Raw genomic sequence first — 13,720 nt, 5'->3', positions numbered from 1 at the left:
TTTTTTTTTCATCATTAAAACTACGTTGCTCACACGCGATCGTGAAAAGAAAAAAATGCTCTAGCAAAGCGCGGTGACGTACAACGCGTACGACGGCACTATAAAGGGGAAGTTCCATGTGGATGACGCCACCCTTTGGGCTGCTTGAGTCGATTTTGTGTTAGTAAAAGACGATTCGCGCTTTTCTTTCTGTTACAGCGTGATGAATGTGCTTACGCCATTATGAACGGTAGTTTTACCAGAACGAGCGCTCCCGTCTCATAACTTGCTTCTGAGCATGCGCGGGTTTTTCACGTCGTTAAAGCCCACACACGATCATTTTTTACAACCCGAAAAACGACATTGTTTAAAAAGTCGTGAAAAAAGAGAGCATGTTTTGAAAAAAAAATGTGTCGTTTTTCAGAACCCGAAAAACGCTCTGAAGCCCACACACAATCGTTTTAAATGACATTTTTAAAAAACGTTGTTTTTTACAACCCGAAAAACGATCGTGTGTACGCGGCATGAGGCCCCTTTCACACCTGCGGACCGTATGTCCGCTTTTTCATCAATCCGTTTGCAGATGAAAAAGGGACATACATTGGTCCCTATTAGATCGCTGACATCCGATCTCACCTGCCTCCACAATGATCCGATTCTGTAGAAGGAAGAAAACACAATTTTTCCTTCCGTCTGCGGATCGGATGAACACGGACACACGGTCCGTGTTCATCCGATCCCCCCATAGGGGAGAGTGGAGAAAAGACAGGGCGGTCCCTACACAGTGTGCGGGGACCGCCCTGTCATCCGCCGGCTCGTCGGGGATCAACGGAGCGATCCCCGCTGAGCAAGTGGATCATCACTGATCCGCCCCGTGTAAAAGGGGCCTTAGCCAAATAAATCCCTATTTTGGTATACCAAAGCAGTTGCCCACATGATTGATGAATCAGAATTTTTATTGGGTAGGCAAATGGTCAAAAAACAAGCAGCGCTGGAACATCTGTGTAGTGGTTTATAAAACAAGGGTTCTACATTAGATGGGCAGGTATGGGGGGACATAGGTTGCAGGTCCATTTTTGTTTAAAGGATCTTGTAGGGTCGGTCTTCAATAACAACCTGCAAACACAGCCCTAGCAACAGGCATCTATAAAACTCTGATCATTGTGGGCACTAAGATCAGGGGTGTGACAAATTTAGGCTCTAAATGAGTCCTTTATTCTTAAAAGTTTTGAATTATTGGTTCATAAGCCTACTGTCAGTTCTCACACGTATCACTAGCCCTAATAAGTACATGTTTTCTTTTTACTTCTTTGTTTTTATTCTTCTTAGTTGAGTAACACATGTCATTTTTGGCTCTGATAATTACTACATTAAGATATTTGTACTTTAAAACTTGTATACATCCATAGCTTTTAACACATTTTATGGATTTTTTTGTATTTTCTTTATTGTCTAGGTTTTTAAAGCCTGGTGAAGGGAGAGTTCTGAGTCTCTGAAAGGTGTTGGATGTTACAAAAATAAAAAAAATATTTTTAAAAGTCTGTACAAGCTGGTGTGGTGCTCTCATCCTTTCAAAACTTCAACATTTATTACTACAACAACAAAATCTACTTACTAAATCACCATCTAAGAAAATAATATATTGATGCATAAATGCAAAGATTAGTCCTACTTACAAATTGCAGCAGGGTTTCCAAAGTTCTGAAGTTTCCCGTCAGCTTCAAAAACCCTTTTAATTCAAAGATGACCTTTGCAGAACGAAAGGCTACATCAAGTTGGTGATACTGTTCTATCTGCCTCACACGATCAGAGATCCATTTCCCATCATTTTTGACTCCCAAGGGACACAAGTGTTTAAATTCTTTTGCCAATTCTTGGTACCTGTCTTTGAAATCTTTTAAAAACTCATCCACAACTTCAAATGTCACGTTTCCAGATTTAATGTCATTATAAATCTCCTTACAATTTTCAAAACATGGATTGAAGAGTTTATCATTTATTTCTTCAACTGTGAACTCCAAATCATTGCCATCATTATTTTCTTCAGTGGATTCTTTAGGGAATCTGTCAGCAAGAGCCCTAGCTTCTCTCTCCCAACAAGTGGTGAAGATGTGGCTAATCCTGAAAGTGTTCAGGCATTTGGCCATGGACATTGAATCGGCACTGAGGTTATAATAAGTGTCAAGTTCCACAAATTCATTCGATGAATTAAGTGTCCTCACTGGTAACATATCCATCAGCTTCTGTGGTCCCAGGTCTTGTGAATGCTTTGAGAGGATTTCACAAACATTTACTTAGGAAAAAAACATAATTACAGTTAAATATGATGCAACTTGTTAACAGGTTTAATTACTTTTTTCCTCCAAATTCTATTGAATTTTCCTTGGCACCCCTTATGTATACATAGCAATTTTCAATATGGGAGACTACTATTAAAGTGGTTGTAAACCCTTACATATACCCAGTGAAGTGACTATCCTCAGGTGAGACACAGAGGTGAAACAACCTCTCCTATATTAATTGTACTGGTTTATCTACATCTATTGCTTCTCTACAGCCAAATATAGTCCAGAATATTTACAGCTTTTCTGAGCTTCCAGGGACAGGGGTGGGGATCTGATGTCACACACAGCACAGCTAAGAGAGGAGAGCCAAGTGTAACTTGAGACCTGAGGAGAGGGAATGGACACGCTCCTTCTGCACAATCTCACGGCTTTGCGCTAGATACCTCCATCCCTGTCCCCCTCCAATACCTGGAGTCAACACAGTCTCATCAGAAATGACTCATGCAGATAGCAGAGAAACCAGGCTGCAGACAGAAATCACACTATATGCTTTGGATTGAGGCAAATACACACAATAGAAGATTATGCTTTGTTAATTTTTCAACTCATAGATTTACAACCACTTTAACACAACTCTTCCATTTACCATGGTGGGGATTTCAGATGATATATAATATTTAGCAATACATTTTCAAGCAATAGCAAATAGTATATCTGATACATATTTGTCTAACAGATGGCTCCATAGGGCAGCCCACGAATCATGCCCTGGGGTCCAAAGCCAGAGAGAAGCCTATTATATCATATGAACTGGACAACCTGTTTCTAGTAGCACGTAACATGTGGGCAGCACCACCATAGTTTATGAAATTAGCAGATGTCCCACTGCATTTGGGACACAATGGACTCCAGTTTTTCTTACAACAAGCCAATCTAATCCTGGTTTAGTAACTGCAATATATTAAGCACACCTGCGAAAGCTTATCTGAGTGATAAGCGGAGACCAATTTTGGTGTTGCCAACACATTTCCCTATTCATCATCATCTAGTGCACCCACATCGGTTTCTTAGCATAAGCAATCCTGAAATCCCTAGGTTGTAAAACAATACGATACAGGGAGGATATACGTTTCTAGTAAACTACAGCATCCATTGTGTTTGAAAAACATGCCATTGTAAATAACAAAAAAAAATGTAGCTGTTGGATACAGCAAATTCATCTTTCAGAGTTTAAAGGTGTTCAATTACCTTTAAAGGGAACATGTCATTATAATGAGTAAGAAGACATAGCTCATATTTGTGGGCTGAAAATTCTTGTGAGTTTGTGACCAGAAAACAGTACACAGGTAAAAAAATCCAACTCAATTTGGCATGTAACCTCTGTTTTGCACCTGTGTATATTTCTATTGTAAAACTGATATTTAGATTTTTTCTACTTCTTTTTACTTCAATAAAACACTTCTTGTAACTCTTTTGGCTTACTTTTTGTGATAATTTCTGATAATTTACTAAATAGTAAATTGCTTTTGTTTATGATACCGCTACAAAAGCAGGTGAAGCAAAAGTCTCAAACCGATGTCAAATGCGTGCTGCATTTGCCCATCGGAGCCTGTCGACATAATGCCTAAGGCCCCATACACACGAGAGGATCCATCCGCTGGAATTGATCCACGGACCGGCTCCAGCGGATAGATCCCCTGGTGTGTACGATCCAGCGGATCTGTTTCCGCGGATTTTTATCCCCTGGGATGGATTTCCAGCGGATAAAAATTTGAAGACATGTCTACAAATCTATCCGCTTGAATCCATCCCAACGGATTGATCCGCTGGTCTGTACAGACTCACCGGATCAATCCGTCCGAATCAATCCCCCGCATGCGTCGTAATGATTCGACGCATGCGTGGAATTCCTTATATGACAGCGTCGCGCACGTCGCCGCGTCATCATCGCGGCGACGGCGCGACACGTCATCGCGATGGGATTTCGGCACGGATTTCGATCCGATGGTGAGTACACTCCATCGGATCAAAATCCTCGAGAGGATTTATCCGCGGAAACGGTCCGGTGGACCGTATCCGCGGATAAATCCTCTCGTGTGTATGGGGCCTAAGGATGATTGTACGGATGTTTGCACCTTTATAACAGGTCAATAAAATCAACTTATGTTTTAGCCCTGACATGTTTCAAAATGTATAGGTGGAAGGCACTGGGTCAGCTGGTTGCTTGATCCTACAATGCATATTGAAGTGGGAAAATAGGATTTTTGCATTTACATTTCCTTTTCGTGAAAGCCACTGAGGGACAAAGGAAGTCTTTCATCCTAGGATATACTGCCATCTACAACATGCCACTGATAGAAATCATGCCCCTCAACTCCACTCCCCTCCCTAGACCCGCCTTGAATTGAAGTGCAGGTTGGTCTCGGCCATAAATCATTGGTCGGGACCTGCTGACATAATCCTGCTGTAGCCAGTGACAGCATGGGTTAACAGCAGGCGCATCTCTAACCCAGAACAGGCTGGATGACATACACGTATGTGATTCAGCCTGCCCTTGCCACCCTGCCGCAGTAAATGTACTGAGGGCGGCAAGCAGTATAAAGGGAAAGGTTGGGGGTGGTAATACCCTGTCTCTTATGATCATTAGCAGTAGGCTTCTTTAACACAACAGGTCTGATCAGGTCAGGTCCATTTTCCAGGCAGAACCGATCTGGCTCTCAATTCACTCTTATAGAGCTATGGATGTAAATGGACTTGTGTCTATTCACAACTGCCTACCTCCAATCTGGTCCACTAAACAAAACGGAAAGGGATGTGTTCCCCACCATCTTGTGGATCAGATTGGAAGGTTGTGTGTAACCGGACAGCTGGTTTGTTTACACCAGCCATCCTTAGAGCAGAGCGGGCTGTGTCCGCACTGCATAAGCTGAGTGGACACAAACCTGATATCTGTCCATTCCACTCAGTGGGGGATAAGCGGACAAGCAAATTCTGCCCCACGCGAAAGAAGCCTTGATAACAAACAAAACAGGTTAAGATCATTAGCACTATGATATTACACAGACAGCAGTCAGCAGGTATCATGGCTGGCCAATGAGAATGGGGGTCCCGGGCAGCCGAGGCACTGCTGCAACATTGAAGGGGTTTGGTTAAGTTTTGGGGTGGCTTCTACACACAGAAGGATTTTTATCTTAAAGCGGGGGTTCACCCTAAAAAAAAAATTTTTTTTTGTCTACCATGCCATCCAGCATACTAGTGTCAGCTACAGTATGCCTTTATTTTTAATTTTTTCACTGAACTCACAGTTTAATCCATTAGTTAAGTTTCAGACTCCCGCGGGGAGTAGGCGTTCCTATGAAGAGGGGAACATGATTGACGGCCGGCTATGGCGCGTCACGCTTCCCAAAAATAGCCGAAGTAGGACTTGGCTCTTCACGGCGCCTGCGCAGTCAGCTCCTAGTCTGTGCGCAGGCGCCGTATAGCGCCGTGAAGAGCCGAGTCCTACTCCGACTATTTTTGGGAAGCGTGACGCGCCATAGCCGGCCGTCAATCATGTTCCCCTCTTCATAGGAACGCCTACTTCCCGCGGGAGTCTGAAACGAAACTAATGGATTAAACTGTGAGTACAGCGCAAAAAAAAAATAAAGGCATACTGTAGCTGACGCTAGTATGCTGGATGGCATGGTAGAAAGTTGTTTTTTAGGGTGAACCTCCGCTTTAATGCATAAGGATAAAAAAAAAAAATTCTGCCTTTACAACCACATTAAGGCGCCTGTTAGAAATGCAAGAATTATGCTTTAGACATTTATTGATGAAATACACTCTTCATGGTTTCCCAAGATTTGGTCTAAGGCTCTCTCGCGGGATACTAGGGGCGCGAGTCCCGTGCGCGTGCCCGGCGGGCACAGCTCCCGATCCTGTCAGGGGGGGAAATGCTGATCCTCTGTTCATACAATGTATGAACAGAAGATCAGTAATTTCCCCTAGTGAGGCCACCCCCCCCCCCACAGTAAGAACACACCCAGCCAACATACTTAACCCCTTCCCCGCCCCCTAGTGTTAACCCCTTCACTGCCAGTGGCATTTTTATAGTAATCCAATGCATTTTCATAGCACTGATCGCTATAAAAATGCCAATGGTCCCAAAAATGTGTCAAAAGTGTCCTTAGTGTCCGCCATAATTTCGCAGTACCGAAAAAAAATCGCTGATTTACTAGTTACATTACTAGTGAAAAACAAATATTAATAAAAATGCCATAAAAATACCCCCTATTTTGTAAACGCTATAACTTTTGCGCAAACCAATCAATAAACGCTTATTGCGATTTTTTTTTGAAAAATATGTAGAAGAATACGTATCGGCCTAAACTAAGAAAAAAAAAACTTTTTTTTATATATTTTTGGGGGATATTTATTACAGCAAAAAGTAAAAAATATTCATTTTTTTCAAAATTGGCACTCTATTTTTGTTTATAGCGCAAAAAATAAAAACCGCAGAGGTGATCAAATACCACCAAAAGAAAGCTCTATTTGTGGGAAAAAAGGACGCCAATTTTGTTTGGGAGCCACGTCGCACGACCGCGCAATTGTCAGTTAAAGCGACGCAGTCCAGAATCGCAAAAAGTGCTCTGGTCTTTGGGCAGCAATATGGTCCGGGGGTTAAGTGGTTAATCATCGAAGACTGCAGCAACCCAATACTGGAATACAAGATATGTTAAAAACTGAAAAAGTTGGGTGCACTGTGTATTCTAATTTATCAGGATCAACTCAAACAAAGCAATTATATGATTCAATAAACTTATAAAACCAATGCATAAGTGTTATGTGATGATAAATATAACAATACATAAATTCTACAGTGTAAAAAAATGTATTAATACATGAATACATTTTGTATTTCCCAAAAATACAAAGAAATGCTATAGTGCATAAATAATTAAGAAATCAAAAATTAATTCAGACCATAAATCATCTCTGGCTGGTGCTTGTGAAATGTTCCAACTATTGCTGGTTCTTTCCAAAGTGCTCCATCACCTTCACAAATACAAACTCCTTACCGGGCAGCTGTATGTATTATTTTTTGGATCACACTGGCTATATCTTATGCCTTGCCCTGTGAGTAGCTCTTTTTAATAAATTGTTTAATTTGAATTGATACTGGACAATGAAATTGTTATTCTTTTTTCTCCGAGTGACATGCTTTTCTGATCGAGTTGATGGAATACTAAAGCCCCTGAGAGTGTGCCAGAGCCACCTAGTGTGGAGTGCCAGAGGTGTATCCTAGACACAGGCTGCTGTGCTTGTGGGTTCAATCCATTTATGCTGTAACATCCTCCTATAATTTAGGGGTATGCCTGTTTGGTAAGGAGTTGTACTTCTGAATGTGGTGGAACAGTTTGGAAAGCACCAGCAGCAGCTAGAATTTTTAACAAGCACCAGTCTGATGATTTATGAAGTGAATGAATTTTTATAATTTTTTTGTTTAAAGATTTTATTGGTATTTTAGAGTAAACAACATATTAAACAAGTATTCATATATAAACACAACAAGATAAACATCAGAAAGAATACATTGGTATATCATTACATGTAAATTAGTAAGAATAATGACAAGGACACGTAATAGATAATATAAATCTGATTATATGTTTAGATTTATACTAAGGATTAGTTCTATTTAAGGAAAAAAATTCACTAAACCAATCTCAAACATCATAAAAAACAAAAAGGGGAAGAGAAATAAAATAAAATAAAAAGAGAGGGAAAGAGGAGAAATTAAGTAAAATATGGAAAGTACACTTCAATAGTTCTTGAAAAAGTCAAAAGTATAAATAAAATCAGAATAACAAATTTTTATAAATTTTTATGCACTATAGCACTTCTTTGCACTTTTGGGGTGTATGAAATGTATATATGTATTTATATATTTTTACACTGTAGAATGTATATATTATATTTATCATCACATGACACTTATGAATTGGTTTTATATATTTATTGAATTTCACATCATATAATTGATTTGTTTGGATTTATCCTGATATATTTGAAGAGACATCCATTTTTGTTTTAGTAGTTTAACTAGCTCAGACGGGGTGAAAGGAGTCCAGATGCAGTGCTCCACTTCTGTTGCACACATTTAAGGCAGGTTTAAACCACAGAAACACAGTTCTAATGTGTTCCAGATAAATTTCAGCATGCATGTTTTTGATGCATTCTGGTACATTCCAGTGCATTTTGCCACGTTCCAGTGCAGTTCCTTGTGGAAAACAATGCAGCATGTTCTACACTTGCTGACTGTACTGAAACACACTGCAGTGGTGTCAATTATGCCATTGAAATCCATGTAACCTACTTACCACACCCCTTTGATGCAGAAAAAAAAATGTACTGGACTGCATGTGGAGTGAACTGGCCGTGTAGCTAGATATCTAAACACTGTCACAAGTACTAAATGTTCATTTTCTTTTAATCCTATCCTAGAGATATTATATATATATATATATATATATATATATATATATATATATATATATATATATATTAGCATATTTGAAGAAATAGGCATATATGTAAGTGGAATTTATCAAAGCATACCGGTAATTCATAAAAAAACTAAAAAGCTAAAACTATAATACACCAATTGAGGAATAATCTTTTCCACCCCTGGTAAGGTGTCTGAGACCTTAAAAGCTAAGATAAGAAGTAACTATAGGGAACAAGGTAGAAAAATACTATTAAGGTACATTGTATGCCCGTACACTGTGAATGAGACTTTTTCTTATGCCGCCTGAACGCAGTAAATGGGCCTCAGAGCCAGTGTGGATTTACATCACTTCATAAATAAAGAATAAAGGCAAGAGAATTATTTAGGACTGATACCTTTTAGGTGCTGATAAACACTCTGGATCATTTTGAGAAGGCTGTCCACCCATTCACGCTCTAAATGTAGTGTATGTAGTTCATCTCTCCTCCAGTTCAACACTTGATTTATTTCAGACAAGGAGAGCTTCTCTTTTTTTTCGGTTTCTAAAAAGAAAAGCAGTCCACAAAACTCTATTATACATACCCTGCCTTCATCTTGTCAAGTAAAGTATACATTGTTTTGTCTTGCATTAAAAGACTTACTCAGTTTACAGATGGCTACAAATTGATTCCTGTGATTTAGAATGCTTTCCATATGTTTAAACAGCACCTCTCCATCTATAACATTTCTTACAGCTTCCAGAAACACAGATTCCGAAAGAGCCACCAGTTCTTGAATCTCCTCTCCAAATTGCGATATGATGCTGCTATCTGTTCCTGCAATGAAACAATTTAACAGAATGCTATCGTCAAAATACGATTCCAGCTGTTACCGATAGTCAGCATGGTACAAAGATAGGCTGTCCGTTTCCAAAAAAGGACATGCCCACGTGTGACTCTATAGTCACATAGGCTGCTAAGATGTGATGGGGAGGAAATGCTCAGCATAGACACACAAAGTGAAAACTGAGCATGTGCAGAGCTACCAAAACTGCTTTGCAAAATTCCTAGCTGAATTGGGGGCTTGGACAGAAGGGGAGATAGAGAATAGCAGCATCAACAAGGTTTTTTTGCAGAATACATTTTTATTTAGTGAATGCAAGAATAGCATACAACATTTCATTGAAACATTTGTGCATGTGGTCATATGGATCTACCTATTAAACCTCTCAATAGAGATATTGATTACCTTTTTGTCATTCCAGATGCACCCCGAAAAAGTACACCGGCTTCTTGTTACAGCATTTCTATGCAGCTCTGAACAACCATTATCCAAGCTGATGGTACCAAGAACTGGGTTCCATTCCACCCTTCCCAAGTTGGGGAGCATTTTACTAGATCTGTGAGTCCTTCATAGGCTTTTCAGCATCAAGTAACCCTGATTTGCAAGGCCGCCACCTGTTGTAATGTTTACAAGTTCTCCAAGTTCTACCAGATCAATGTTTCCATCTAATCCAATGCCAGTTAAAGACGAAGGGCTCTTGAGATGGCTCTTTAAACTCCAGGCAGTCCCCAAGCTCTGTTTATTTTTGGGGCCAGTTAACATTTGCTTGCTGTTTTGACCACCCCTCAGTATGACCGATTGTGGATGTCTCGAAAGCTATAGATTTACTGTGTCTTTCAATGGACAAGAGAGAAAATAGGATTTTTGTTTTATTCAGCATAAAATACTTTCCCCTTGGTTTATGATCATACTCTCGGTACTTCTTTTGCTACAAAAATGAGGCATGCTGCTAGCAGGAGGGGTTATCCTGGGCTGGCCAAGGGTTTCTTTGTCCAATTCTCCTGTAGCCGTTTCAAACTTTTTATTATTATTATTTTTAATATATCTGATCGGTTTGATCAGATGCTTGTAAAAGCTGGTAGTGGCTTGTAAACACAAAACTGAAACCAGAAGCGATGGTTTCTGATGTCACAGAGAGGTCAGAACGTCGTCAGTTCCTCTCTCTCGGTAAAATGTAGCCGATGCCACTGGTTGGAGCAGTCCCGAGCTCCCAGATGGGACAGGGGAGCCCAGGAAAGGCAGCGGCAGGAGGTGGAAATGGGTCACTAAATCACTTCTACTTTACAGGGTATCGGCTGATGAACATTTTGATACTGAGATGAAGCCTGTAGCTGCAGGCATCATCCCAGTCCAACCACTTAAACCTGACAAAGTCCTATGACTTCAACCCAGGGTTAAGTGGTTAAGACGCTAGGCATTCTGCACATTACCGGGTGTACATTAAAACAGCACAAAGATGCAAATCTAGCCTAAGAACTGCTGAACTGCAAAATACCACATTTTGTTCTTGGGACATTCTTAAGCCTGATTCACACCAATGCAAATGGTCATGTGACTTGACTCAAGTCACAGCGACCTTGAAAATCGGTTCCTGTGCTATTTCAGTGCAACTTGTATTGACATCTGTTAAATGAAGTCACAGAATCACACGGATCAGAGAGAAGAAATAGACTGGATAAAAGACAAAATGGCGGATCTCGAGGACAGATCCAGGAGGAATAACCTCAAACTCCGGATTCAAATTCATGATATTACATGGTCAGACCATGCTGCTATATTAATGTCTATCAGGGAGAGGGGAATCTCCTCCTCACCCCCTATCTGGCACTGCAATCCCAAAATTCTCCAAGTCCAACACTATCAGAATTCTATTTCTAAACACCTGAACAACTACTTTCTAGAAAACACGGGTTCGGTAGAGGATCCATTTATCATATGGAACGCGCACAAAGCCTTCATGAGAGGCTTTCTGATTCAGATAGGAGCTTCTGAAAAAAAAAGACAAACACAACAACTTAACGCAGTTCTTGCAGAACTACGAGATGTAGAAAATCAAAACAAAAAATCACCTTCAGCACCCTTAGCTACAAAATTGAATGCCCTCAGAGAAAAAAATCAGGGAACTCCTGTCCCAACAATATGATAAACATTTAAGGAGACTAAGATTGAACTACTATTCCAATGCTAATAGAGCAGGCAAATACCTAGCGAATAGACTAAAGGCAGCTCGCACAAAAACAAAAATAGCATACCTAAAAAGCCCTACATCCGCACACAAAATCACCAACCCCCAGGAAATAGCTAACCAGTTTGCTGAATATTACAGCTCACTATATAACCTGCAGGAAGACCCTAACACCCCTCAACCAAATGCAGAAAACATTCAAAATTTCCTACAGAAAATACACCTTCCTTCCTTGTCTGAGCGACAGGTACTTAATGCTCAAATTAGGGCTCAGGAAGTAGAGAAAATCATTCACTCACTCCCCAATGGAAAATCACCCGGTCCCGATGGGTTCTCCAACAAATATTTCAAGACGTTTAAAACCATTCTGTCTCCCCACATGTCAAATGTCTTTAATAAAGCCACAATCTCAGCTTCTCTACCACAAGAAATGTTAAGGGCTCACATAGTGACACTACCTAAACCGGGCAAAGACCCCAATACGCCGGCGAACTTTAGGCCCATCTCCCTACTCAACACAGACACTAAAATTTACGCAAAACTCTTGGCCAAGAGGCTAACTGATATCATTCCTCAAATCATTCAGCGCGACCAGATGGGTTTTGTGGGGGGGGAGACAAACCTCCGAGCTCAGGGAAGGTCACATACCTAGGCATAACCCTTACAACCAAAATCTTGGCACTTGCCAGAGCCAACCTATCCCCGCTAATAGCCAAACTGGAAGCCCAGTTCAGGGACTTATCAAAAAAGGAAATATCTTGGGTGGGTAGGATATCTGCTTACAAAATGCTAATATTGACGCAAATATTGTATATGTTCCGCACACTGCCGATCCCCATACCCCATCATTATCTTAAGAAACTCACGAATATAGGATGGAAATACATATGGAACCGTAAGAAAGCAAGATGCTCACGGAACAACTTAACTTCTCACAGACATGTAGGTGGGGCGGGACTAGTGGATATTTATGATTACCTATGGGCGGTGAGGTTGGACAAAATTAAATACTGGCTACAGGAGGATGATAAACCCCTTTGGGTGGATATTGAGAACAGTATCTCACTGACTAATGACCTGAAAATGCTGCTCTTGAGTGATAGATGGGTACAATGGGACCCAACTTCACTGTCCCCTACAATGAAAGGCTTCCATGAGGGCCTGGAGATTCCTACTAGAACAACATCACCAACATATACAAGACACAAACTTCAAAATTCCATTGAAGTTGCTTGAAGCCAAAATCCCACTGTTAAAGATCAGGGACTTGATGGAACAAGGCATTACACACATTTCAGACTTCTATGAGGGATCTAGGCACAAATCGTTACATCAAATTATGAAACAATATCATCTCACGAATGACAAACTGTTCAAATGCATGAGAATCGCTCACTTTCTAAAATCCTTACCACCTCCCATTATTTCACTCCCGAGCAGAATATGGCACTTCTACTCTACAGCCAAACCTGACACAAAAGGCATATCCTTCTTCTATAATTTGTTTCGGGATAAACTAACATTCTCAAAAAACGCAGCAATGAAAAAGTGGGAGTCAGACCTTGGCACCATTTTTTCAGACACACAATGGACTCACGCTTTTAGGAATATACATAAGGCCTCACATTGTGTCAAGCACTGGGAATTAGCTATTGAGATAGCAAACAGATGGCACTACACTCCGCTCAGAATAGCCATGTTCTTCACAGGGGTGTCTCCTAGCTGCTGGAGAAACTGTGGACAAGTGGGAAATCTACTACACATGCTCTGGCACTGTCCAAATATAAAAAGCCTACGGAACCAGGTTTTCCAACTCATATTATCTCTCAGGCCCCGTACACACGGGCGGATAATCCGCTGAAAACGGTCCGCCGGACCCTTTTCAGCGGACATGTCCGCCCGGAGATTTCTGTCTGATGGTTGTACACACCATCAGACAGAAATCCGCGCGTAAACAATACG

General features: G+C 40.7%; 1 protein-coding gene across 5 annotated transcripts in view; it reads right to left on the bottom strand.

Annotated features, from left to right (window-relative positions):
• Window positions 1-13,720, bottom strand: part of RNF213 (ring finger protein 213) — a 520,350-nt gene that overhangs the window by 253,074 nt on the left and 253,556 nt on the right. For all 5 annotated transcript variants that reach the window (XM_040345008.1, XM_040345007.1, XM_040345006.1 and 2 more), the window contains 3 exons: window positions 9,393-9,566; window positions 9,147-9,293; window positions 1,656-2,272 (listed from right to left, as the gene is read on the bottom strand). In XM_040345008.1, the coding sequence (XP_040200942.1) occupies window positions 1,656-2,272; window positions 9,147-9,293; window positions 9,393-9,566 (938 nt within the window). The remainder of the gene's footprint in view (window positions 1-1,655; window positions 2,273-9,146; window positions 9,294-9,392; window positions 9,567-13,720) is intronic.

This window comes from Rana temporaria, chromosome 3, assembly GCF_905171775.1.
Source record: "Rana temporaria chromosome 3, aRanTem1.1, whole genome shotgun sequence".
Lineage (NCBI taxonomy): Eukaryota > Metazoa > Chordata > Amphibia > Anura > Ranidae > Rana > Rana temporaria.
Note: the sequence above shows the minus strand (reverse complement) of the source record. Positions and strands in the feature narration are given on the sequence as shown.